This window comes from Vanellus vanellus (genome assembly GCF_965231255.1).
Source record: "Vanellus vanellus genome assembly, chromosome: 4".
Classification (NCBI taxonomy): domain Eukaryota; kingdom Metazoa; phylum Chordata; class Aves; order Charadriiformes; family Charadriidae; genus Vanellus; species Vanellus vanellus.
The window spans coordinates 23,318,417-23,345,882 of NC_138909.1; the positions used below are offsets into that span (position 1 = coordinate 23,318,417).

The window sequence follows — 27,466 nt, forward strand, 5'->3', positions numbered from 1 at the left end:
AAAGGGTGGGCAGTGAGGAAATGATGTTTTGTAAAGATAGTCATTGATGAAAGGCAGAAAAAAAGGTTGCCAGAAGTCTGAATATATGCCGAGTAATAGGTCTGAATGAAATGTGTTTAATGGCACGTCGTAAGAGTTTGTTAGCAAACCTACCAGCTTTTTAATTTCTCTCTCCATATGTTTTTAAATTTGCCTACATATTATGGAGTTCAAAAAGACTTGTGAGTGGAGAAAAAAGGGCAAGAAAAAAATGTACTAATTTTGGAAATTAAAGAGCATGAGAGTGATGATCCTGGAAACTGCAATCCAACAAAGCGGAATGTAGTCTTCAGTTAGACAATAAATTAGATTTTTGAAAAAAAAAACCAACCAGTTAGAGGATTAAAGAAATGTGGCCAAAAATTAGTGTTGTTTTTACAGATCGGATCATCACAAACTGGACTGCTTTTGAAAATGGAATTTTTCAGTTACATGGGAAAAAAGGCCACGACATGCAAAGCATACTTTATCTGTAAAGATATTAGTAAAGTTGTCAGTATGTTTTCCAAGACTTCTTCTTAGCATATATATTCAGCGTACCTGGTCTGTGCCCACCCCGTTGTTATAAAAAAAAGTTATGTGAAGAACTGAAATCAAAGTCTCAGGAATCGATGTGCAGTTTCACGGTTATTAACTTATTAGTGATCCAAGTGAGTGGATAAGCAGAATGAGGGATTAAGTCCATGGAGATGGCTGCGTTTGGAGGTGCTGACAGCAAGGGGCACAGGAGAGGCAGCGTACGGAAGCACCAGGTCATTAGACATACTAGCACTAAATTTAATTAAATCCTCTGCATGCAATTCTAGCTAGGCATAAGAAGGATTTTGAGAAATGGTGAGCATATGGAAGACAAAAACATACCAAAAGAGGCTGGAAAATGGGTGGGAAAATGAGCAAGAGGTGCAGTCTGACATGGCAGAAAAAAAACGTGTTGCAGTGATCGCCTCTGGGTGAGGACAGTAAAGAAAAGGGACTTTCACCCCTTGAGACAAATGGTTTGAAGGATGTTTGTTTAAAAAATACATCTCCTGGTGGCTTCTCATTGCTGCTGCTGGAGCTGGGACAGGCATGAGGGAGAACTACAGTTCAGGTCCACAACTGTCCATGGCCACCACGGTACCATGGGCACTGAGCAAAGGACCAGTAGGGAAAAGTGAGGACCAACCATTTTGGTTATTTACTTATCTTCATGGCATTGCCAGCGCCAGACCTTTAGGAGGCAAGTAATCAGATGTTTAAAAGGTCTCTCATCAGATGTTTTAAGAAGGCTTATTTTTAGTTTAGTAAATGTTGGTGTTCTTTCTCTTTGCTTTTGAGGATTTGAATCTTCCAGTTTTATGTTTTCTATTCAGTTTTTTTCTGTAACAGTGCACAGTAAAATCTCAGGGAGAAGATGAGCAAGGGCCAGGCAAAAAGGTTTCCTGCATGCATACGTGACGATAGGAGTTGTGCTCTAGAAAAGTCAAATGCCACGGGCACTGGAAAATCAGCATAGGGTCAAGAGGGAGGTCTGCCCTGTTAGATGCTACAAACAGTGGATATGTTTCAAAAAAGGATCGGGGGGAAGTGGTTTTAATAGGTAAACAGATGAGACTGCTTTGTTGCTGCTTTCCTTGGTTAGTCCATGCATTCATAGATTTTTTTTTTTTAATTGTAGTTTTATATCATAGCATCTGTAGATGACTATATCACTTAGGGGCATATTTTTGAAGATGTGTGGATGTTTATTTTCTGTCTATGAGCATCCAGATCACTTTAAAAAAAAAAAAACTGCCTTAGGCCAAGCTATTATGTTTCTTTCAGTCTTCACAAAACATTATTTTTGTTCTTCTAAGTTGTTGTCTTTTTAAAATGCGTTGCACATCTCATATGTCAGGCCTGAAAATAGTGGCCAGCCAGGCACTCTTTCTAATCCGTAAACATCTCCCGTTTCCTCTATCCAAGGAAGGCTGTGTCACCAGGTAGACTTTCAAGGTCATATGTATATTTTGCTCCCAGCATTGCTGCTACCAAACATGCTCCTCTTCCCATTGCCACAGCACGTGCATATGGCCTGGCAACTATGGATGCCATATGTCTGTCCTCATTGATAAGAGGTGGCGTGAGCAGATGACAGGGACTTTGTGGCTACCTGTGTCAAATTTGCTGCTTGTCCTGTCTCACCTGAGATGGTTTTGACACTTAGGCAATGTTGGCCAGACCTGAATAGCTGTGGTATGATACAAAAAAAGCAGACAAGGACTGACCCGTGCTTGTTTTCCAGTGTTAGCCCTTGTTGCCTGTTGCTCCACTGCCCTGCTCCGGCCACTCATGGTGAGTCATGGCCATCAGCCATGTCGGTGGCCAGACCTCGCCAGCAAGAAGAATAAGGGAAACAGAGCCCAGCCTTAGCAATTAGATATGAAATTGGCAACTTCATTGCACGTTACTTTGATTATTACATTTCATTGCTGTTTACTTTTTTACCTGGGAGACAGCTGCAGAAACACCAGATGGTTATAGTGAGGGTGGGATTTGGAGAAGGCTGTGCAAGCTGTTACGATACGAGGCATGCCCAACTTTCCATCAGCAGCAGAGACATCTTGACCTTTTTTTGGAAGACGGCTTTTTTTTTTCCTTTAAACAAAAACCCCCAAAACAAACAAAAAAACCCCAAACAAACTAAAAACCGAGCCACCTATTTAAAGAGGTGCAGTTATTTCTGGAGTATCCTGCAAAATTTGGGAAGAACCTGACACCATCCATTTTGTCTCCTATAGGCACAGGTAGCAGGCCAATACTGGTTAGTGTGTGGGCAGCTCTTCAGGTCGAAGAGTGGTCAAATAAATAGGCTTGTGGGTTAATAGATGTGCAGGCAGAAATGAAAGCCTGACAGCTGGAGAGATGGTCACATAGGCAAGGGAGGCCATGTCCCATCTCCTGGTGCTGCAGCATTGTCAGCTCAGACCCAACATGAAGAAAAAACAGCTGAAGGACCAGGCAATTTGGAGAGGGAGGTGTTGAGTGTTTCTGTCATCTCTTTTTTCATGAAGGCTTTCACATTCCCTTTTCAAATGTTTTTTTTCAGTAGCTGGAACTGGAGAGGGGGAGGTTGGAGTCACTGATTCCTAGAGCTGGGGTTTGAACTAAGCATCTGAAACTGCAAAATTCATGCAAAACAGACTGGGAGTTGGTGTCACTTGGCAAAACCTGTTCTGTCAGTCTTTGCGACCGACTTGACCTGCACCAGTGACATCAGCCTCAAAATCTACTATAGGTCCATGGGTAAAATTGTGGTTTTTAATGGAGTCAGTGGCAAAACTCGTAATACCGTTAAAGCCAGAGGGACCATTACTCCGATCTTGTAGTTTGGCCTCCTGACTCAGAGTTTTATCTATGTGCTTCTGTACCAGTCCCATTGCCAGGGCTTGCTTCTGGCACCCCCCCATGCCTCCCTTCCCTCAACCCTCTCAGATGTCACTATTGCCAATAATAGTAAAATCAAAGAAAAAATGTGATTCAGTTGATTAACAAGAAGGTTTACGAGGTATCTTGATCCTGAATGTATAATTGGGGCCACAGATAGCAGTGGAGAGCCTTTGCTCCTTGTATGGGAAGACTGTGATGAATCTGAAGAGCAATTAAGTTGGCATTCATGCCCAGAAACTGAAGCACAGCAATTGTTTGCATTGCATTTTTATAGAAAGAATATTAAAACCCAAAATTTGATTTATTAGCATTGCAAGAATTGTACAGTCTAACAGAAGCCTAGTTTGATTATTTTTATATTTATTTGGAGTACTGTGTTTTGCATGAGCAGCAAGCAGATAAAAGCTTTCTGCAACTTGTTTCATTTATCACAAGAGAGCATTTGATGCTACGGCTTCCTCCATATTAGGTAAAAGCTTTAATAAAACATTCATAAACTTCCATAGTTATTACTGAATTGTAATGACTGTCTAAACAAACTCACAGATGTTTTGTAGTCTTTTATATACTGTGCATGTATCTTCTTTGCTCCAGACTAGACCTTTAAGCCTGCAGAATCATTCTTTTCGGTATTGGGGTTCACTTGATCCCAAGAAGACCAGGTGATAAAAAAACTTTTAAAAAAAGACAAAACCAAAACCGTGTGCTAGCAATGTGCACATGGGGCAAAAGAGGCTATCAGTGACCTGGGCTGCATTAAGCAGAGCATAGCCAGCAGGTCAAGGGTGCTCATCCTGCCCCTCTGCTGGGGGTGGTGAGGTGATTCTGGGTGTTGGGTCCAGGGACAGGGACTTACTGGAGCCAGTCCAGCAAAGGGTCACAATGAAGATTAAGGGATTGAAGCATCTCTATGTGGGTAGAGGCTGAGAGAGCTCGGACTGTCCAGCCTGGACCAGGAGATCTTACTGATGTGTCTAAGTACCTGATGAAATAAAGAAGATGGAGCCAGGCTCTTCTTAGAGGCATAAAGTGACAGGACAAGAGATACAAATGAAATACAGGAAATTACACTTAAACATAAGAAAAACCTTTTTGTTTTTCCTGTGAGAGTGGCCAAGCACTGGTACAGGTTGCCCAGAGAGGTTATGGCGTGTCCATCCTTGGAGATACGAAAATTCAGACTGGACACTTGCCATGGACTTTTGTTGCCCTTGGGCTGGGCTAGATGATTTCCAGAGCTCGCTGCCAACCTCAGCTATTTTGCATTTCTGTGGTATCTTTGATGGAGCAAATGGGGTATGGTTATAAGGGCGCTGATCCTGCACATTGAGCAGCTTGGAGTGAGAGTAGATCGTCTGCCTGTTTCTGCTGCAGAACCGAGCAGCTATTAAATGATGACTTCGGCTCACTAATGACATCAAATGGGTTTTTAACATGTAAACGAGAAGGGGAAAGCAGGGTAACTCGTTATTAGCTATGGGTTTGCCTGAAGCAGATTTCCCATGTTAAAGCACTTAAAGCAAATATAGAATTTATGATGTGTCGGTAGATTTTAAACCTGAATAACGTCCAGTTGTTTTAATGGCTAATAATGCAAATTATCTGAGTCAGCCTCAGCATAAAGCGGTAAATATGTCCTGCCCATTCAGACACACTTCTTTTTTTTCCCCCTTTCCCATTAATATTTTATCCCCCTGAAGAGATGTTTTCAATGTATTATGTGAACCAGCATACTGCGCTTGTGGTATTCCTGGATGTCATTACAAAGAAGCCCGAAGACTGTACCGCTGCTCTGCTGCCTGTGACGCTAGCTTTGAAATTGCTTGGAGCAACAACAGCAAGTGTCAACAGGGAGCTGTATTAATTATTTGGAATGCGTCTCATAAGAGGAATCAACTGCTTTTATTGCAGCACGAATATTACTTGAAACGAGAAGGTTACTCTAACTGTTATCGTAATCTATGTATCATTAACTTTCCATGTTTAGAAAAAGAGATTAACAACCCTGTAAATTGTTACAGTAAATAGATGAATTATAACAACATGTTTTTATTATAAATAGAAGTTTCTTGACATAGTTACCTCCAAATTACTGGAGAAGACTTGAGTCTTTAGCAACTGGGGAACTGCATGGTGGTGCTGGGAACCAAAAAGTTTCCACCCAGGTGAAAGCAATGCTGAGCTCCGCAAACTGCTGCTATCTGTGTCTTCTCCAGGTGGGGAAAACGGATGCAGTTGTACTTCATACCACTCTTCCTTCAAAAATTGCTGTGACACAGAAATGCTTGCTTCCCTCTTAGAGTGAGATTAACAGATTGAATGGGTTTGTGTGAAATCATTTGTCTTCTGTGGCATATGGCCTTTTAAGAGAACATCATGCAAGATGTATGTGGTAGTGGTAAAGCAGGTTTAACTAAAGTTCAGCACAGTGCCCATGTCTGCATGGAAAAAGCAAAAGAAATGGGAGTGTTTTCAACTTTTCATAGGTGTCTCCACAAAATGGAAGCTCATTGTGAAAAATGCACAAAAGAACAGAATGCTTGCAAACCTGTTTTGAATCCAGTGCCATAAAAACACTGTATGTTTTATTTTCGCCCTGATAGATCTCTGTAGGAAACAGCAGAACTAAAACACTTATTTGTCCACAGGGCAGGCTCACCATGGGCAGGTTTCCTACATTGCCCCACCGATTCACCTCGATTCCGATCTGGAGAGACCGCCATCCAAGGGTGAGTCAGTGACGCAGTCTCCACGCATGTGCATTGCGAACCAGCCATAGGTGTGAGTGCATATCATTCATTTGTTCATAGAGCCTCCATGGTAAAGTTACCACCCTCCATCGAAGGACACTCTTTGGAGCAAATTAATTCCTGCGAGAGAGCTCTGTGAGAGATGACTTTGTCCTATGTGCCCCATTACATAGTTTTGAACATACCATCTTGTTCACAAGCTATTTTGCTCTTCCCACTTGTTTACTTCTGCAGGGACAGGTATACCTTAGGTCTTGCCCTCTACCTTACTCCTTTCCTTCCTAATGACAGCGCACAGGCGCAGGGGGCTGGTGGCAGGATGCAAAAAGGCAGATTTCAGCTGCCCCTCAGGTGAATTAAGGTACAGAAGTGATCGTGCGGTGATGGTTCAGGCCTGGATTCAATCCATGTTGTCATTGCTCAAGGTTTTTTCTAGAGTTGATGAGGAGACATGTTCACTCTAGAGGATGACTCAAATTTTGGGTGAGCTGGTTGCCTTTGTTACTAGCCAATATGTATGGAATGAGTACAGAATAGTGCTGAGAAAGGTGCCTCTTGAATGCTGCAAATAAAGTTGTATGAATGTGAGTCCTTGATTTCTCTGCCCCATTTGGAGGAACATCCTCTGGCTGTGTTGTGATGAACCTCACAAACCTAGTGTTTGCCCCCATGGCTGGGGGAAATGGGTTTTGGCCCCAAAGAAAGCATCCATGCCGGTGCAGACTTCTTACACCTCCCTTTGCTCCTTTTAATTAGGTTGTCAATATTCAGGTAGGATATCAAGCTTGCCGTTCTTGGAATGGATAATAGCAAAGCTAAAATCAAGCAGGTGTTTGGAGGAATTTCTTGGTCAGCTCCAGCAATGTGTATGAGCATCAAACACAGGGAACGTTGTAGAAGAAAAGAAGGGGAGGAAGAGGACAACCAAAGCATGTTAGCAGGGAGATGTGCTATAAGTTAGGTTTGGGGTTTTTTTTTTTCCTTTTTCCTACTCTCCAAGAGGTGCTACAGTGGCAGAAAGGGTACAGGATTGATTTTTGTAGTGGTTGTTGCTATTCTGCCCCGACACTGTAAGGCTATGAGTATGTGTTTGTGTGTGCACATTTTTCTCTGAGTGCTTACAATTGAAAATGCAATGTGTTACTGCAAGATTAATCTGGATAGGCACACTGTCATTATGTAATATGAAGGAAGCTTTCTTCTATATCTCACTTTGTTATCCACCTCTAATATTCTGGGAGACAAAAAAACCTTTGTGTCGGTCAATTGCAGCTGCAACTGCAAACCCTGCTCCTCCAAATGGCCCAAGGACTTTGTGGGTTAAATGAAAGCATACTGTTAATGCTCTGGGTGTGAAAGGCTCCCTTAGTTTTGAGTAAGCTTTTCCACCAGCATCCATGTGCGTAGATCTGTAATATGATCGAGTAAACATCTGCTGGGTTTTTTTTTTCCTTCGTAAGTGTGAGTGTGTGTTTTCTTAGCTGATGCAGTAACAAAAACTAAGGAATTGACTCATGCTGCACAGAAGCACCCTCAGTACTGTTATTCCTTGGTGGTTACTCTTGCATCTCTGCAAGGTGGAACCATGTGCTGAGTGGTGGAACTTGCGTGTGAGGATGCTGGATTCACAGTCCTCTCTCCAAATCTGGTCTTGTCATGAGTTAGGCTGATCACATACAATCTCCTGGCAGTCCACAACCTCCATTCAGCTTTAAGTGAACTCCCCTGAGATTTGATACATGCATTTGAGATTGTCAGCTTCTTCTAAGCCACTTGAAAACCTACAGTTCTGTGGTAAAATTTACTGCCTTCCTTTTTTAGCAGAGCGCTCCAGTAAGGCACCTTCTTGCTCAAGTCTGTCTTTGATGTTGGATGTGATGATTCAGAGTTTACTTAGAATAGGTCAATGTAAATACTTGCCGTGGGGTCTGGAGCAGCCTATGGAAGACTCAAGGACACTGGAACAGCAGCAGCCAAAGAAGCTGTGCCTTGCTTCTTCCAAGATAAAAGAGCTAAAGACTTACAAAAATCTTCAGTGATCTGCCATTCGTGAGGGCATAACTAGCTCTGCAAGATGAATGGCACTGCTGCCGGGCGCAGGGCAAAGTGGGTCAGGCAGAACAGTTGCAGCGCTTGCAGAGAAGGTAAAATGGAGTTTATCCAACATAAACTGCTACGTTAACTGCTTCCACCAGGGCCTCCACCCCCCCAGTTGAGAGATCTTAAAGAAAGAGCTGCTTAGGGTGGAAGGACCGATATTATTGCTGCTACGCAGTGGTAAAATAACTTGAATCCCCTTGTGTAACATAACAGGAGAGGGCCAGGGAGGCAGCCAGCTCTGAAGCCATCAGTCTATGACTAGGGGGTGTTAAAAACATAGTAATTGTCTCCTGAGGGAAGAGCAAGGCTTTCTTCTGGCCCTGGGATCTAGGACATGTAGCTCTACTTGCATGTCTGCTGCCTCATTTCTGGTCTCATTGCGCAAAATCCATTAGAGTGTTGTAATAATCATGATTATTTTTTTTCTAAGTGTATGAGGGTTATTAAATAAGTTTTTTTGGCTATATTTTCTGACACCTTAGGACATGCTCAGGTCACATCCCAAGCTTTGTCCCATAACCACAGGAGCGTTTTTAAACAAAGGAGGCAAAATCACCTCTGTCCTGAAGCTCTCATTCACTCTCCACATTTCCAGTAGCTGGAACTCTAAAAGAAGAGCAGCATTATGACAGTCGTCATAAACCACTGATGCTGTTGCTTTGATGCTCTTCATTTCATTTCCACATTCCCCCTCGCACTGAGCTGAATACCAGGTGCAGGTCAATATTGCTCTTAGAGTGGCAAAAAGAAGCCACCATACAATTTTAATTGTAATAAATGAAAATAGAGCTAGAGTAGGGATATAAAAGCATCTTTCCTTCCCCTTTTACTAAAAAACGATACAGCTTTAGTGCTCCTGTGGGTCTATGCAGTTGCAATTCTCAGCTGGCAGATTTATTTGTAACTGCCTCTTCCTTCTCCTTTTTAAAAATTTTATCACTGGTGACATTTACACACATTGTTTATGCATGCAGGGCATTTTTACCTGCCTTTCAGAGTCCTGATGCTAGTAGTGGATAGAGTATAAACTCCAGTAGTTTACTAGTACATTAGTGTCATTGTGCATTACGGGGTAATTACTCTGCGCCACTGCTCTGTACAGTAATGCAGTAATGACACTCTAAATCACTTAATAGAAATGAGGCCCTGAATCAGCATTTTTTATCGACACTTATCTTATTGCCCACTCCTTTTTTAATTTGATGGTGTTTTAAAATTAGTTCCATATATGAAGCACTGTTAACCATTACTTTTACACCTTCTCTCAGTCTAACGGTCCAAACATGATTACATGATTTTTACACAATTGTTTACACCATCCATATGCAGAGTAATTCCAGGGGCAGCTGAGACCTCAGGTTGTGCTCTCATAGACTGAAGATTAAACCTGTGTTTAAAAATGGATCGTTGGTTACTGACAATAGCAGATGAGGGTGATGCCGATACTCTGGCTTAGAAAAGGATTTTATGGAATTATCATATATAGCAATAAATTAAACTTAGCGTTTGGACTTAAATTCTGCCAGGTACTAAAATACAGCAAATAAGTGAATTAAGCTCACCAAGTCCACACTCTAAAACTATTTATAAAGCTTTATGGACACAGATTTTAGCGTATACGTGGAATCATATTAAACATGAAATATATGCCTGGTGTTTAAAGCTTGGCAGTCTGAGGAGCTCTCCTCCCCTGTTGAGCTAGCATTTTGCAGAGGTATCCTTCAAAGGTGAAGCTCAAGGAGCAGATGTCTTGGAGATTGATAAGCTTGAAGTCAGTACATTTCCAAAACAGGAATTGATAAGCAAAACCACGTATTGGTCCCCAGTTCTAGAAATAAATAGCAAATAAAGGAAGGATGGGAGGTTCTCACCCTTCTGTGCAGATTTCTCTAGCCAGTGAGGTTGTTTTGGCCCCAGTTAAGGCACTGTGGGTTTTTTTTCCTGTAAACCTCAGTTGTGAGGTTCAGTCTTTGTAGACACAGAATCTCTCCCTACCCTTTGGGCAGCATGTCAAGGAGACAGCCAGAGGTTTTGCTACTCCGTTTTTCTCCAGCTCAGTGGTGTGTCCCTTTGTGTTTTCTTCCTTCAAAAGCTGGATCCATTCTGCCATTTTTCTCTCCCTTTGCATTTGCAGAGTCTGAGGGAGAACTGTTCCTGAATGTCAGAAGCACTGCGAAATCTTATTCCCAAAAATAGAGCAGGTTTTTGGATGCGCACATTCTGGGTCTTTTTTTTTTTTCTCTCCCAAAGGTCCCAGAGAGGGTCGATGGCTTTGCAGATGATGTGGGAGGATCTGACAGCTGGGCTCATTGAACAGCCCTGGTCCTCCTTCCCAGGTCCAGAGAAAGGGGAGCACCAGACAGCAAGGCCCAGTGGCACTCCTTGCCCTAATTCAAGCCGACACATGGGGTCACGCATCTGGTGCTTGCCAGGCCCTGATACACCAGCTCTCCTGCCTCTCCCTCCCCACGTCCAATGCTATGAGAGGTGCTGTTCAGGAGTCCCTGCTCTGAGCAGGCACCTCCTGTTTCCAGGCTTTTTCATTTTCTGCTTGAGTCCCCCTGGGAAAGCCATTCCCTCAGCTTGAGAGTCCTTTACAGTGTCCCCCTGCTTCTCTCCACGGTCCTGCTTTTACTCATCCTGGTCCTTCCCTTTAGAGTTAGTTACAGCTATATGCTTCCAGCTTCTTAAGGCGATACTGTTTTCCTGCCTTCCTTCAGGTGGGAGAGTCCAGGGGAGAGTTTAATTCAATGCCTTTGAGTCTAGAGAGGATCATGCTCCGGATGGTGGTTGGGGTCCCTCATGCTCAGGACCTTTATTCCCTTTTTCCCTATGTAATGCTGGGGTGCTACATAGTGTCCTGCTCTTCCTCAGTCACGTACAGGGTCGTCTTCTGTGCTTTTGCTCAGCCTTTTCTCCAAGTATGACTGCTCTCAAGGCTTCCCCTTCACAACTGCCCTAAGTCCACCAGAGGATCTCACTCCCTCCAGCATGAGGTGTGAGTGCACATTGCAGCAAGCCACACACACATGCAACGTTTTCCCATCTCATTTGGCTTTTCAGGAAAGCAGAGTATATGAGTCATGCAGGTAACTGGCATTGCACTGCTTGGATGGAAGATGACTGTTTACCATAGCTGCACAGACAATGGAAAGGTTTTGCAATGACTTTACATGTACTGCGAACTTCCAGCTGCTTGATTTTGAAGAAGTCTGTACAGATTTGTTGTGTTTTATCTTGTGATGGGCAGGCTCATTTAAAGCCCTCAACCTCCAGGCTGGAGATGACTCTTCAAACAGCTCAGCGTGGACATGGGGTGGGTTTTGGGCAGCGTGGTAGATGCAGGCACAGGAATACATTGCCAGGTATGGAGCTCATCTGGGTTGTAAAGACAATGGAGGGGTGAGCTCTGATATTAGGATGCCATGCTTTTCTCAGTCTTATCCAGAGCTCTCCGAAAATAGAATCGTAGAATGCTTTAGGTTGGAAAGGACCTCGCAGATCATCGAGTTCCAACCCCCCTGACATAGACAGTGCCACCTCCCACTAGACCAGGTTTCCCAAGGCTACGTCCAGCCTGGCCTTGAACACCTCCAGGGATAGGGCCTCAACAACCTGTCTGGGCAACCTCTTCCAGTGCCTTACCACCCTCAAAGTGAAAACTTCTTCCTAATGTTTAATCTGAACCAGCCCTCTTCCACTTTAAAGCCATTGCCCCTCATCCTATCTCTACATGCCCTAGGAAAAATTCCTTCCCCAGCTCTCCTGTAGACCCCCTTCAGGTACTGGAAGGCCGCAATAAGATCTCCCCGGAGCTTTCTCTTCTCCAGGCTGAACAACCCCAACTCTTTCAGCCTCGCCTCATAGGAGAGGTGCTCCAGCCCTCGGATCATCCTCGTGGCTCTCCTCTGGACACGCTCCAGCAGGTCCATGTCCTTATGTTGGGGACTCCAGAGCTGGATGCAGTACTCCAGGTGGGATCTCACGAGAGTGGAGTAGAGGGGCAGAATCACCTCCTTTGACCTGCTGGCCACACTTCTTTTGATGCAGCCCAGGATATGGTTGGCCTTCTGGGCTGCAGTCGCACATGGCTGGCTCATGTTGAGCTTCTCATCAATCAGCACACCCAGGTCCTTCTCCTCAGGGCAGCTCTCCAACCATTCCCCGCCAAGCCTGTATTTGTGCTTGGGATTGCCCCGACCCAGATGTAAGACCTTGCACTTGGCCTTATTGAACTGCATGAGGTTGGCTTGGGCCCACTTCTCCAGCCTGTCCGGGTTCCTCTGGATGGCATCCCTTCCCTCCAGTGTGTGTACCTCGCCAAATAGCTTGGTATCATTGGCAGACTTGCTGAGGGTGCATCAACCCCACTGTCTATGTCACCGACAAAGATGTTGAACAGTACAGGTCCCAGTACCGACCCCTGAGGAATGGCACTCGTCACTGGTCTCCACTTGGACATCGAGCTGTTGACCGCAACTCTTTGAGTGCAACCGTCCAGCTGGTTCTTTACCCACCGAGTGGTCCATTTGTCGAATCCATGTCTCTTCAATTTAGAGACCAGGATATTGTGTGGGACAGTGTCAAATGCTTTGCACAAGTCCAGGTAGATGACATCAGTTATCTTCCCTTGTCCACTGCCGCTGTAACCCCTTTGTAGAAGGCCACCAAATTTGTCAGGCATGACTTGCCCTTGGTGATGCCATGCTGGCTGTCACCAGTCACCTCCTTGTTTTCTATGTGCCTTAGCAGAGTTTCCAGGAGGATCTGCTCCATGGTCTTGCCAGGTACAGAGATGAGACTGACTGGCCTATAGTTCCCTGGGTCTTTCTTATTTCCCTTTTTGAAAATAGTGGTTATGTTTCCCCTTTTCCAGTCAGCAGAAACCTCGCCAGACAGCCATGACTGCTCACATATGATGGCTAGTGGCTTAGCGACTTCATCTGCCATTTCCCTCAGGACCCACGGATGTATCTCATCAGGTCCCATGGACTTGTGCACTTTCAGGTTCCTCAGGTGGTCTCGCACTTGATCTTCACCTACAGTGGGCGGTTCTCCATTTTCCCAATCCTCGTCTTTGCATTCTGCATCATGGGCAGTGTGGCTGCAGTCCTTGCCAGTGAAGACTGAGGCAAAAAAGTCATTGAGTACCTCAGCTCTGTCTCTGTCCTGGGTAACCAGTTCTTGCCTTTCCTTCTGGAGAGGGCCCACATTTTCTCTAATCTTTCTTTTCTCGCTGACATACTTAAAGAAGGATTTTTTGTTTGTCTTGATGTCCCTGGCCAGATTTAGTTCTATCTGTCGTTGTGGCTCAGATCCATGCCAAAACGTCCACCTTCCTGGACTACACTGATTTCCATGAAGCAGGCAGCTGCTTTGAACATGGGCCATGCTCGTATTTATTAATTCCTCATTAGGTATCATCGGTGGCGATAACTGGTATCATAACTGGAGTAGCCAGAGCTCCTGGAAATCTTGCAGCCAGCCTGCAGTCCTCTTGTTTGCTTGTTATCATCAGCAAGGTCCCACTTTATACGTCCTGTAGCTATCCATAGTCAGAAAGAGTTAATTGCATGCTGTTTGCCGTTTTCTTTTTTGCTATGGTGTTGAATTGTTGCTCTTATTTCTTTGGAATGTGTGTTTTCTTTCCAGAGGGGCACCTCGGGGCATTGCTGTTTATTTCTAAGATAACAGCATTCACTCTAGCAGAAAGCCGGAGCTCACAAAGTCTCTCAAGGAAGAGTGCTAAATCGTGTATGCTGGTGGGAACTGTTCGAAGTATTTACACTTTAAAATATTTAAGGAATTTTTTTTCGGGGGGGAGGGGGGAACAGTCTGAGTGATGTTTCACACCTTTTCCATTATTCCTAGTCATCTTAAAAAAAAAAAAAAGCACTTTTTAAGTGTTTTTTTTTTTAACAGCTAGCTGCTGCCTTGTAAAGGAGTTTTGCTATGGAGATCAGCATGAACTGTGATTTAAAGATGCCTTGAAATGTTATTCTTTGTAGGCTGTTTGAAGTTACCGTATGACCTGATAAGCTCAAAATGGACATCGACATAGACATCTACCCAGGAGATTCTTTTGACAGTGGGTTTCATTTTCCGCTGTACTGAGTCGTGCCACTCGCCATCAGCGGTGGAAGTTTCACCCACCTGACAGTGGCAACAGCTGGAAAGCAGAGTCAGCTATGGCGGTGCACCCTCAAGCATCACTAATCTAAAGTGAATGTCCTATTACCAGCTTGAAAAAAAGCTGTTGAACCAATTCAACGTGGAAAAAAGAGCACAGTGCTGCATACAGCTTGAGACCCTTCTCAAACTTTTTTTTATCCCTTTTCTGCCAGACTAATTTTTGGCTACACTTCTCTTTCTGAAATATTTATAAGGCAAATAACTGTTTTAAATGAGCAGATGGGGGAGACATAAGACAAGCTGTTAAATTAATAAACATGTGTGGTGCTTTATCAGTAAGGGAGCCCATTTTGGCATTTCTTCTGGATGATTTGTATGGCCTATCACCATTGCACCTGGTGCAGGGACAAGAAACGGGCACTTAATAACCAAACAATGTGCAAACTCCTTCCATTATAACTTCATTATGTCAGATATAATCATCTATAACTAGATGTCAAATACATAATTTATGTCCAGCTCCCCTGTGAAACAGTGGCCATGTGAATGAATGGCCGCATTAATGGGAAGGAGCTTTTACTGTAACTTTTCCCCTCCTGGTACATGGTCCATTTTGTCATCTGGTATTAATTCTGAATCTTTTCAGGGCTGCAGAAAAATGCCTATTATATTTATATTTGTGTAATGGGAGAAGATGGCAAATAAATCATATGTGAGATCGTATTTCAGGTCCACTGATTTCCTAAGCCATATGCCTGTTTAAAAGAGAATAGGATTGGTCTCTGGCACTGTGATTGAGAGGTATAACTGGCCTTCATTTTACCCATCCAGAGACTTAGAAAAGCCGTAGAATGTGAGTTAACGCTTCCTGCAGGAGCCCTCTGCCACAGTCGAAGAGCTTTGCCACTGGAAAGTCTTTATGTGCTGCTGCAGCCATGGTGCTTGCATCTTTTGCTGTATGTTGCATCTTCTCTCTTGTTGCGTCACGTGGTGCATATGGTGCAGTTCTATGCTTCATGACATAGGTGGTGAAGTGTGTCATCATCACCTGAAAGGGTGTGGAATAGGACAACGATGTTTTTTGAGAGGAGTCCTTTGGAAACATATGTGTGTGTTAGAGCGGGACATAGGATCCCAGTTGTTCTGTGCAGGGTCTATGGATATTCACAAATGAAATAGGTACAAATTCAAAGGATCAGGTTGGCGTGGATACCTTTATGAAAGGCCTTTTATACATTTTTATGATTTAATTTATTTAATATATGGCATTGGTTTGGGGGTTAAAACCCTGGTGGAGAGCAACTCAATACTCTAAATCTGGCAAGACAGTTTGTTCATAACACATCTAGGAAGACGGCCTCAGATGTAGCACTATTGGTATATTATTTGTATATTGTTACTTAATGAGAAAACGTGTTTTATTCTGTTGCAGCTACAGGGGTAATATTTGTTTTATTCTTCCTCAGGTATAAATCTGGATGAAAAATCATCCAGTTAACACTATTTATAATAGTAGACGACTTCTTAGTGTCTAATAGATTTTCCCATTGCCAGTACAAAATGGTTTTAAGACTATATAAGTTTACCTAACAAACTATTAAAGTTTCCTAGGCTTGTGACTTGGATTTCTGAGTGGCATGTATGTTAAAATATTTGCAGTGATGGGATATCATGTTACATCTATAGCATCTTCTCCTGGAAAATATTTTCTTTATTCTTTTCTTCTCATTCTTTTCGGTTTATGTGGTTGTTGTTTTTCACTGTCTGTATGATGTATTTAAAGAAAACAGATCACCCTTATAAAAGAAATGTAAAAAATGTAAGTTCTGATTTAAGACAAGTTAGGAAAAGCAACTGATAAAGACCTGGGCTATTCAGTGGTGTAGTCTGGCTGCCTTCCAATAAAATGTAGAAGTATCTTGCTAGTCAATGAGCAAGTTTAGTGTGCTTTCATTGAAGTACATCAGACACAAGCTGTGCATCTCTAGAAAGGCAGGCAGATGATTTCCCATACAAGCAAGTCATGTTAGGCTCAGACGTTCTGCTGTTGACATCACTGAGTTGAAGAGTTTTGTGTTCATTTGATGGCTCTTCGGCTGTGCAGTGGGATTTTCTGTAGGTAAGCAGTTTTTTTACAGCACTTGGCTCTTGGAATCATCTTAGGTTGAATCAGAAATTGTTGGAAACAAGAGATTTCCACCAGAGTCAGTGGTCTAATAATTTCTAAAATGTTTGGATTTAGAGCCTGCTTTGGCCCTTGAATTTCCTTAAAGCAGACTGTTGAATTTTGATTCTTCATTTTGGGTGTTGTTTGTTACAGAGGAATACTAGTGAAGTGATGCAATGCATTCAGAGGGAAATTTATGCCCGTGAATGGGGTATGTCACTCTTGAAAGGCGCTTTTGGAAATCCTAGCCTTAATAAATGCATACTAAATACTGATTTACAGATAAACATTATGGAGCCCCGTTGCTAAGATTGTAACTTGGCTCTCTCCTAAGAGGCCTCATGATTAAAGTCTTTCAGCCAAGTAAATTTAGCTTGATAACTGCAATATTTGCTCAGAAATCAAGGACTGCTATCCTCTAGTTCCAAATGGTTTGTTATTGCCTTCAGATTGGCTTGATGCAGTTCATTCTCCTTGAAAACTTGCAAGAAGCAGTATTTGAAATATCTTGATGGCCTTTGAAAAGAGCAATTAAGGTTGGTTAAATGTAATTATAGGGATCAGAGGGCCAGTGTGCATGAGGGTGCAATAGCCATGGGGCTCTTGGCCAAGGAGCTTTCAGGGATGGATAGAACCAGCTGGACTTGGGGCAAGGAGAAGACTGCCCTTACCCAGCTGAGGATGCTGTTCCTTTTGTGGATGTGGTACACAGGGAGTCTTATAGAGGGCTCTAGATTAAGCATGTTAATTTGTAGCAAGTATATCCCTTGTTTCACTGCAGCTGGTGTTTGGAGAAAATTGCTTGTGCTTTCTTCATTAAAAAATGGGCACAATTGTGGACGTTCTCATGGCAGTCTCCCCTTTAGATTTTCTCTAAGTCCTGGTTTCATCTTTATTTCATTGTGAGCACTGCTTTGCACATGTGTGTACGTGTCTGTATTATGCCGACAAATTTAGTAGTAGACATGCAGCAAAATAATACTGTTACTGAGTAAACAATTACGTTTCATTTTCTGGAATAAAAGGGAATATGTGCCCATAAATCTTCTTCTAAATAATCTGTGTTGGAGATTAAAAAGAAGATGAGTTTTCTAAATTCATGAAGGCCCTTCACAGTGGAATCCTGTGTGCCACTGAAGTGTAACAAGCTTATTTATATTTTATTGTGCTTCTAGATCAAGCTGCAGTATTATGGGCTGCATTCCCCTGACACTATAGCTGTTGCTAAGGAAGACGTATATTGTGTTAATATTTTGTGATCATAACTATGCAAGCTGGGTTTTGTACATTGAAGAAGTTAAGGGGGGGGTGGGGGGGAAGTTAAGTTAATGCACCATTTTGATTAGAGCCTCTGCAGATTGTAGCGCACATTTAGAGGTGAAAAGTAAGCTTGAATTTGAGAACAATCCACATAGAAAATGGGAGAAACCCAAACAATTAAAAGAATTTGTTCACTGAACTTTAAAATTGCTCAGCAGTAGGGATCTGGAACCCATGCTGCTAAGAGGGGATCTGGCAGAAGCAAACTGAATGCTTTTACCGTACACATTTAGTGAAGAATTTCTCAGCCTTCTTGTGTCTTAGTGTGTTTTGATCATGTAAACAGACCGTTCATCCTTAATTACTATTTCCTGACCATTTCCAGTGCTGGTATCTATTATGTGATTTCAGTACCTTCTGATTCGTTTAGGTTGATTCGCTAAGAGCCTACAATCAAGTAGTAGCCAGCAGAATACATAAAGTAAAATGGCAACGATGTGATGCATTAGCTTCAGTATATGGAGTCACGGAAAAGGCCAGAGTCACAAGCAAGATACTCATGTCCATGCTGGTTATTTTAAAAAGTATGCTCTACAGACTGTATTGATGAATATTATAAAAATATTTACACAACAAGTAAAATAAACAAGGAAGGATCTTGGCATTCCTCCTAAAGGAATGTTCTGAACTGAGTTTCCCCTTTCAAAACTGTTTTCTCATTACTACTGCTGCCAAGGCATGAAGCAGCCATGGAGAGGGAGGATTGGCTGGGTAGGAGCTTGTCTCAATTCTGGCATGCATTGCACCTAGCTGATATGACCAGGACAGTATTCTCAGGAGGTTAGGGCCATGGCACCTGAGAATAGATAATTTTTGCTACTGCCTCTCCCATTTTCAAACATTCAGTGCACTGGAGCTGGGTTTACACCTGCATCAGGTACAGTGAGAATTATCCCCTATTAATCTCAGATCCTAAATCAGGGAGCATGGAGCAAGCAGCCCACCTAGCTGAGGTCAGTCCTGTTCACCAGAGCGCCAGCACGCAGCCGCCCTTGAGCAGGGCTGGGAAGCCTGTTGGGGGCTTGCCAACATCCTAACCCTGTTAGTGGTTGTTTAACATCAGTTTCAGCCTCTGACCCCACCATGATGAGCATAGCCACTTTTTCTCCCTTCTTCTCTCCCTTTCTTCCTCACCATCCTTTTTGCTGAAACCTTGTACAATGCATTCTTTGACCCTTAACAAGGCTTTAGGAAAGTTAATACTACGTTTTCCTAGCCAAGGCTGTAATAATTCATGTTATACCCCATTGCACGCACGCACCTGATCATAAAATCGCATCGAGAAGCTAAGATGCCTGGCCTGGGAAGTATCACTCACTTGAGCAAATTAAATACAGTGTGAGAGGAGAGCACGATGGAGGGGTGGGAGGGAAAGGAGTAGCCAGCCCTGGGCGGCACCAGGTAGTTCATACTGGAGGTGTGTGTTGCAAAGAAGAAAATGGGAAGAATAAACAGTGATAATCTACCAGGACGTGGATTGGGGATGAGGTCAATGGGAGAGAAGTATCAGAGGGTAAAGACAGGTTTGGGCAGAGAGGATGGGCACAGAGGACTTGTTGGGCAAGCTGCACAGCTTAGAGTAGAGGAAGGTAAGATGAGATGGAAAGGATGGGAAGGAAAAAACATTTTTTTTAGAGAATACTTTTATGTAACTTAGAGAGAGATTTAAAATCCTTTAGCTTTGGACAGTTGAGACTTTCACTGCCTCCAGCAACTGTGCACAGACTAATCATGTAGCATTTATATTCCTGGTTTCCTACCCCAGGCCCCCATTCCTATTTGCTTGCTTCTTCCAGGTTTTGCACTGAGTTGCTGCAATTTAACAGCAATAATAATTTCCTTAAGCATAATTTCCTTAAGCATAATTATCCACTCCTAACCTGCCCTCTTGGCAGTAACATAGAGCTCAAGCCAACCTAAATGTCGAGAGCAGCCCAATGTGCTCATCCATTCTTTGAATCTGTTGAAGTCTCCTTCTCAGCCTGGCCACCCAGATCTTCAGCTCCTGTCCTTTTCAGACCGGCATAGCTGTTCCTGCTGGCTCCCAAGGCCATGGTCAGGGATGTTTGAAGTCCTTGGCCTCTCCATAATCCGCCCATGGTTTTAAAAAGTGTGTGCCCCCTTATGGCCTAAGGTTTGTGCTTATCTTTAAAGCACATTGCTCCTCCACATTGTGTTTGGTTAAATAACTGCAGCTTGGTGTAGATATTTTGCATATAAGCTGACAGGGTTGACATTGTGAGTATTTTGCAATCATTTGTTTAATTAGCTGAAGCTCTCTGGGGAGAAGTTTATGAAATGGCATACTCCCAAAGTCTAATTTAAATCTGTTTTGCTTTTTTTTTTTGATGGAGGGCTCGTAATGCAAAGCATTAGAAAAGGTACAAGTGAATGGAAAGCAACAAACCCCCTTCTGTTAATGGGCAGTTCCTCAGTAACAAACTTGCCCAAATACAGAAAGGAAATTACATTGGGTAAAATGACCTACAAGAGGGGAAATTGGAATTAAGTCTTGTGCAGCTGTCTTGTCTTTTTTCTTTTCTCTTTTTTTTTTTTTTTTTTAACCTGTACTTCCTCTCTGTTTGCTTATAGTGCAATGCTTAATTAAGCTTCTCCTTTGTTTGGAGGTTAATTCCTTTTCTAATCTACAGCTATTTCTACAAAGGTGTTCATTACTGGAGCGAACAAAGGCTGGAGACTAGAGAATGGCAGAGGCTGGGCCTTGTTTAGTGGGAAGGGATTTTTGCTCACAGCAATATCTCGAGGCCCCACTTTCAGATGGAGGGCTTCTTTGTCAACTTTCCTTTGCTTTCTGCTTTTGGTGAAATGGTTCCTGGGACGGAGCTGAAGTTTCTACCATAGCACCGGGGCTCTGCTGTCCTGTCTGCTTAGAGCCCTTTGTACTCCACAGACCCTTAAACTCCCATCTGATTATACATAGAGACCACTGGTTTCTCTTTTGATACTTACCTGCCCATTGAAATCACTGAGAAATAAAGATCCTAAATATTTAATGAGATCCGACTTGATCTTTGTGAGTCCCCATGGAGCAGCAAGCTCCTGCACGGATGGTCACAGTATGCACTCATCACGCGAGGTAGGCTCTCCTGCTTGGTGGCACAGCGATGCTTGGAGTACCTGAAGTCTCTGATGCTTTGCTGTAGTGTTTGTAGAACATGCAGAGCACACATTAATCATATAAAAGTATTTATATTGGAAGAAACTAGGGTAGTGACGCTAAATTTTGCTGCTGAGCTGCAGTGCTGGGAAGCGGAAAGCATTGATGGAGCAGGGGCTGGCTTGGCACAGGGTTGTCAGTCTGTCTCTCTTGCATCTCGTGCTTGTGCTGACAAATGGAACTGAACCCAAGAACGAGAGCTAAAACAGCTTTCAGAGGAATAAAGCCTGTGGAAAACCCAAAGGAATGACAGAATGCCACAATAGTTAAAAGCAGGACCCCTCTTACTTGGCATAGTCCTATTAGGAGGAATGTGGTCGGCCACATCTCCAGGCATTGCTCTGCCCACACAGTCCTTCACCGTCCTGTGGCATGGTCACTCCTTGCAAGCGATGGAAGAAGTTGGGAATGACCTGGGAAACATTGCTTGTCATCCAGAGACCAGATTTTATTGTTATGTTTCCTTGTTCCAGTTGTATGATTAGTCGTTTCATGCATTCACACATACATCTAGTTTCTGTAGAAAGTGATTTTTTAACTGTGGCTCCCTCTAACCTTGTGGCTATTTCATGTACTATTCTGAGAAATGAGAAACGGTCTTTTTGGTTCTGTAGAAGCTCTAGGTTTGCAGGAAAAGAGAAAAGGCAATTGTGGAGCTGGTCGGTTATTGCTGACACAATGTAATTAATGTGCAAATATTTCTGAAACCAGCAGCTAATGATACAAATACATGCCCTATCCTTTCCATGCAGAAAAGAAATGGGATTATACTTTAAAATACTTTTTGTTTGTTGTTCTCTCTAAGCACTGTTGTTGATAAACTGCTTACATGGGTAAAACATTTTGCACTTTCTGACATTCTATTTTTTTCAGAAGAAATGGCAGTATAAGAAATGGCATAAATGGTGCAAGGAGTAGCTAGTGAAATAAGCATATTCTGTCTGTTTTGTTTGATGATTACAAATCAGATCCAGAAAACATGCTCCCAGGGGTGTGTTTTGGGGTTTTAAGAGAGCGCTGGCATGTGAAGGAGGAAAAGCGGGATAGTACAAAGCATTTTACCCCCATTCGTAGCTGGCTCAAAGCTACAAGTCTTGCAAAATTTCAGTAGAAGTGGAAAAGAAGAAAAATATAGGAGGAAAGGCAACATAGGAGGAAACAAAGAGCTCTGTGAACAGCTAATTAGTACAGACTGCATTCAGCTGTGCAAGAAGTGCTGGGAAGGTACTGAGCATGTTACTTGAGTAGTGAGGATGGAAGAACGGAGGTGCGCACAGAGCAAGGTAGGTTCTCCCACACACCAAAATTGCATCTTTGAGCATTTCCAAACATAAAGGTTGCTTTTCCGAGTTGACTTTCCTGTCCAAAATGCTTTCTCAGTGCTGGGTTGCTTTAAGAGACAGTAGTACCTGTCCTTCCTGCCTTGGCAGGTCAGCATGGTAGTGTCCCTTTCCGGTAGCTTGTACTCAAAGAGTGCAAGTAGGTTCAGGCCAAATAGCAAAGCACTTGCGTGCTGCAGGCACTGCTGTTTGGGACTCTCAGTGGACTTAGAATAAATGTACAGACTCGCACCTGGCATGCCTGGAAAGGGCTGTCATTCAATCAGGTAGGGCCAGGTCAAAAACACTTGTCAAATACCTGTCTCCTGACTGCCCTGGGGCCCAGAGGTTGATGCAAGGTGAGGACGGGTTGTATCCATGAGTTTCAACTCTGGGCGCTTGGCTACTGCGTCTTGTGAAGGGACTGAGCTTTAGTTTCTAGCTACCTGGTGGTGTTTGAAGTGTATCCATCACATGGTACCTCCCTATTTCGAGGACAGCAGGATGGGATAAGACCAAACATCCATCTGCAGCTTGCCAGAAAAGGCAAAGCAGAAGGGGCTCCTAGTGAAGAGTCCTGGGTTTTTTTTCTTTAGCCAAATCCCATCAGGGTTGTCGTGGTATTTCTAGGCTGTTTTTTCTGATCCACACTTCTAGCCCAATTACGAATATATTGTCCATGTAAAGCCTCATCCCAAAGCTGCTGACTACCCCTGGGGTGGTACAGTACGGTCTGTGAGCACCTCAGCCTTCAAGCTATTATTTGGATGTGTAGCAAAACCAGCCTCTGCCCCAAAACCTTCACCCACTGGAGGGCCCCACTGTATGTAAACCAGTATCTTCCAGACTCCAACACCAAAGAGATGTAAGCAATGAGCAGAGCTTTTATTGACCATAATTTCACTTGAATTGACTAGATGGCTGTGTAGTTGGTGGCTCCTGCTGTTGTCCCAAACTTGTGGGATCGTTTACCTGGTGTGTAAGCCAATAACACACAGAGTCGAGGTATTAGCTATTTATTAGCAGTTCTGTGCGGAAAAGGTTACTAGGGGGTATCCCCGCAAAGCTAGCACACCCAGCATTGAAACAGTCATACATTGTAAATTAACGTAATTAACATATTCATTGTTTATCAACTTTTTACTGGTGCTCATAATTCCTTCTCTTGAAGCTGATTCGTGTAAAATGTTCTCATCTTCAATTAAAGGTACAGTGTCTCTTAATTTTACTGCGCAGGCTCAGTGGGTGCGGGTCTTCAAGCGGAGGTGGGTATCCTAACTTCTAGAGGAGTGGTTTTCATACTATAATTAGTCAAGTTCACCTTAAGGAAACATTTCATGTGGTATAGCCAAGTTTCTTGGGCAATCAACCCACTGAAGTTTCTGCTACATGGTTTTAGGTCCTGTTGTTCCGTCTATTCCATTGTTTTATGAAGAATCATTTACCCAAATGATTTACAGAGTTACAATCATAGACATTTCAATATCACTGCAGCCTGACATCCCTCCTGCAGCACTGGAAACCTCATTGCTGTGCCTTGCAACAGTTCCTATGCCAGGAAGCTTCAGAGGGCACAGCTCTCTTGGCATAACTCTAAAATAACTTGGCAAGTAAGCTCTGGAGGCTTAAACTCTTGCCCCAGCTGGGATCCATAATGATCTAGCTACCTGCACTCTTTGATCTTTCCTTTGTCCTCTGTTTTTCACAGAGCTATCATTTGTTCACACACACACACACCCCCCCCAAAAAAAAAGGGAGGGGGGAGGAATAGGAGGGAAAAACAGAAAAGGAAGAGGATTGGAAACACTCCCTGCAATTTGCAGGCAGGGCTGAGATGCAGCCTTGGCTCTGCTCTTTGTGTCCTCAGGGTGGTACTGCAGCTACTGCTTCCCCATGCCTTGCTGGCTGGCGGGGAGGAGGAGGCACAGCGTACATTTAATTTGCTGCTTAGAGGTTGGTTTTAACCCACATCACTGTATTTAAATGACACGGATGCATCTGCTCGTGTACTTTGTTTCCTGAAGCTGTGTTGGGGCGGCCGGGGCGAGTTGCGAAAGTGACATTTTTGTGATACCATGCTAGATGAGAGGGTTCGGGGTCGGGGACTGCAAGTCACTGTCAGATCAGTAAGGGTTTAGTGAAAATCTCTTCTGCCACTCTATTGCAGCCTCAGGAGACAGGGCAGGACTTCTGTAGGCAGCTAGCCAAAAGCTATACAGGTGAAAAATAAAGAAAACAAAAAAAAAGGGAACTTTTACGCAGTCCAAAGATGGACTTAGTAAAGATTTTTTTCTCTGTGTCCACTTCAAGACCAATGCAATTTATCAGAAATCTTTGAAGAAGCTAATATTACCGACTGGATAGCTGGGAGTTTTCCTTTTCAAAGGAAAAGGTACTTTTCAAAAGGCAAAGGTACTTCACGCAGTTACAGCAACAGCCCCAAGCAAGGGTGATCCACAACCATCCCCAGCGTAGTTATTGAGGCTGTATCCATCAATGCTTCTTTTGTCCTTAGATTTCTTTTGTCAGGGTTTGTTCCCAATGCTGGTGTGCTGCTATTCTGAAAAGTGTGGTATTACAGGAAAACATAATCACGTAGTGGGATTTAAGATGTTGCAGAAGGGAGTGTAGTACACGATCCACTTAAAATGATGAGTATAGCCAACAGTCACAGAATTTTACAGTGCACAGACTGTAATATACTGCAGGGCATCTGTCTTTAGCAGGAGGGGTTCAAATCTGTGGAGCTTTTCAGCCTTCATCTATGAAATCACTTTAGCGCTTGGGTTTTTCATTTGGCTTTCTACTCTATTTGATTGTGGCCATGTTTGAATAATGTCAGAGCGGAAATTGGTTTTATTGGACTTAATTTTGTCCACAGCAATTTTTTTGCCTTGAAATATGATGTAATTCCCAAGCAGAAGGTGATGGGCTTCTCTTCAAGTCAGACCTCGGCTCTGGTGTCTTGGTTTTTAATACACCAGGCTGTGAAGTAGCAGGAAATGGTGGAAATTGTAAGGTGGAAGAGGGTTTAAACAGCAGTAATCTCTACCCTTGCTTCAGGGAGAGAGCTGTAAATTGCTACTGTCTTGGCTCTTGCCCTAATTTAGGTTGTTGCTCTGCTTTTGTTTTATGCTATTTCACCTTTTCTTTAAGTGGACAAAGATAAAAAAAATATAGGAAAAAGAAAGTTATATAGCACAGTGGGAAAAAAAGAAAAGGGTCTGTAGAAACACCTCATATTGTTGGATGTGGCTACTTCTTGGATATAAAAATCTCCTTCCAAGGGTGGATGCACACAGATGGAGATACTGGCTGTGAGTAAGGGATAGCTGAAGGCTTTGATTGAATGCAGTTGAGTGAAAAAAAAAAAAAAAAAAACCAACAAAGAAACATGAGGCAAAATCTCCCAAAGCCCTGAAATCATGCACGGCTCATCCAGCAGCCGCACTCCAGGTTGGAGCCTCCCAGCCACCACACTTTTATCTTAAAAAACAAAACAGGAACCTTGGCTGTATGAATAACTGTTTAAGCAAAAAAAAAAAAAAAAGTGTTGCTCACATTTTCTGGTTGCCATGGTTTTTGGAGATTGTGGTATTCACTGCACTCTAGAGATCAAATATATAGAGAGAGCTAATTTCACCTGTAAAAGTGGTCGGATTTTCTCTTCTTCTTAAAGTGAAGATTTTGTCTGTTTGTTCTTGCCCTACAGTTTCTGGGGGACTGCTTGTTTGTTTATGGGTTTTATGTGCGTGCATGCAAAAATGACGCTGAATAAGATCAACAGTGAGTCTTTCGGGCTCTGCTTAATAATGCTGGGGTTTAGCTGGACTAGATTTGTAGTAACTCAATGGGGTGCATGCCCGTATCAAAGATAAGGAGTGGTGAGCCAACTTTTGAGTAAGAGTCACTGCTTTCTCAGCAGATGGATTCAGCAGTTACACAGCAAGAGCAATATGACAGTGATACAAACCCCAGAGCCTGAGTTTTTGGCAGAGGGGCTGGTATGGTACTCGCTGGTTCTCAAAGAGGTCAGAGCAGATGATGCCATACTGACTTCTTGCTTTAAAAGTCTGCGAACCAGTGCAAGAAGTAGAGTCTCCATTTGTATTTTTGAAGAGGGTTGGTTTATTCAAGTGTGCATACTGTAATGACATTGCATTGGGCTACATTATCCTTGCTGGTTTGGTTGGAAATAAAATTTCCCCTTTCCTCCTCTTAGTGGTACTTGGGATTTGGTGCATTTTTGAACTGTGAATATATTCAGCCTCAAGGGTATTTTGCATTTGCACATGGGAATAGCTGTCTTATCATAATGACCGTAGCCTTAAAATTTGCCATTAGCTGTAAAAAGAATATTGTCTCATAGTTGCACGCACATTTTATGAAGATGTTTCTCTTACCCTATACAGTGGGTTTTGGGGAAAAAAAAAAAAATAACTAGGATCCAGAAGAGGCTGTGCAAGTCAGAAAATGGTTTGTTTGCTCTGTGTTCAATCTCTCCTTGAGCCCAGCGCAGTTCATCACTAATCCAGCTGGATTTGAGCTGCAAGTTGTAATGTACCAAGAGAAATGTTTCGTGGGGTACAGGTCTCACCGGGTGAGAAATGAGAAAGAAAGAGTCTGTTCCAGTGCAGAACTGCAACTGAGACTGATGCTTCTCATTCCTTTCTCTAAAGAGGTCTTGGTGGTCGCACACCACTTTAAATGGGAAAAATTTGGGGCAGGGGTGGAAAGGGAAACACAGTTTACTGGAGACAAAGTAGTACATATAGCTGCATGTTATCTGAACTGGAGACAGCAGTGGGGATAACAAATTCATTTCATTTTTAGTTTTGCTGAATATTCCTTTTCTCTGCTAAAAGATACATTTTCTTTTGCCTTTGACACCTGTAGCCATTTGCCGCACCAGTGGAAATGGAGGGTAAAAATATCCCTATGATAATTCAGTAGTACTTTACACCAACTGCGCCGTCACTTTGCACAGGCATAAAAATGAATAGATGAGGTACAGAAAATCAGTCTGTAAATCCATAAAAATCGTGGGTTTTCT

The 27,466-nt window shown here is 43.0% G+C and overlaps 1 protein-coding gene across 17 annotated transcripts in view; it reads left to right on the plus strand.

Annotated features, from left to right (window-relative positions):
* The window catches only part of ADGRL3 (adhesion G protein-coupled receptor L3), a gene marked incomplete at its 5' end in the record, with an annotated part of 336,607 nt that overhangs the window by 181,819 nt on the left and 127,322 nt on the right, over nt 1-27,466 (plus strand). For all 17 annotated transcript variants that reach the window (XM_082482753.1, XM_082482751.1, XM_082482754.1 and 14 more), the window contains one exon: nt 6,096-6,176. In XM_082482753.1, coding sequence (XP_082338879.1) covers nt 6,096-6,176 — 81 coding nt within the window. The remainder of the gene's footprint in view (nt 1-6,095; nt 6,177-27,466) is intronic.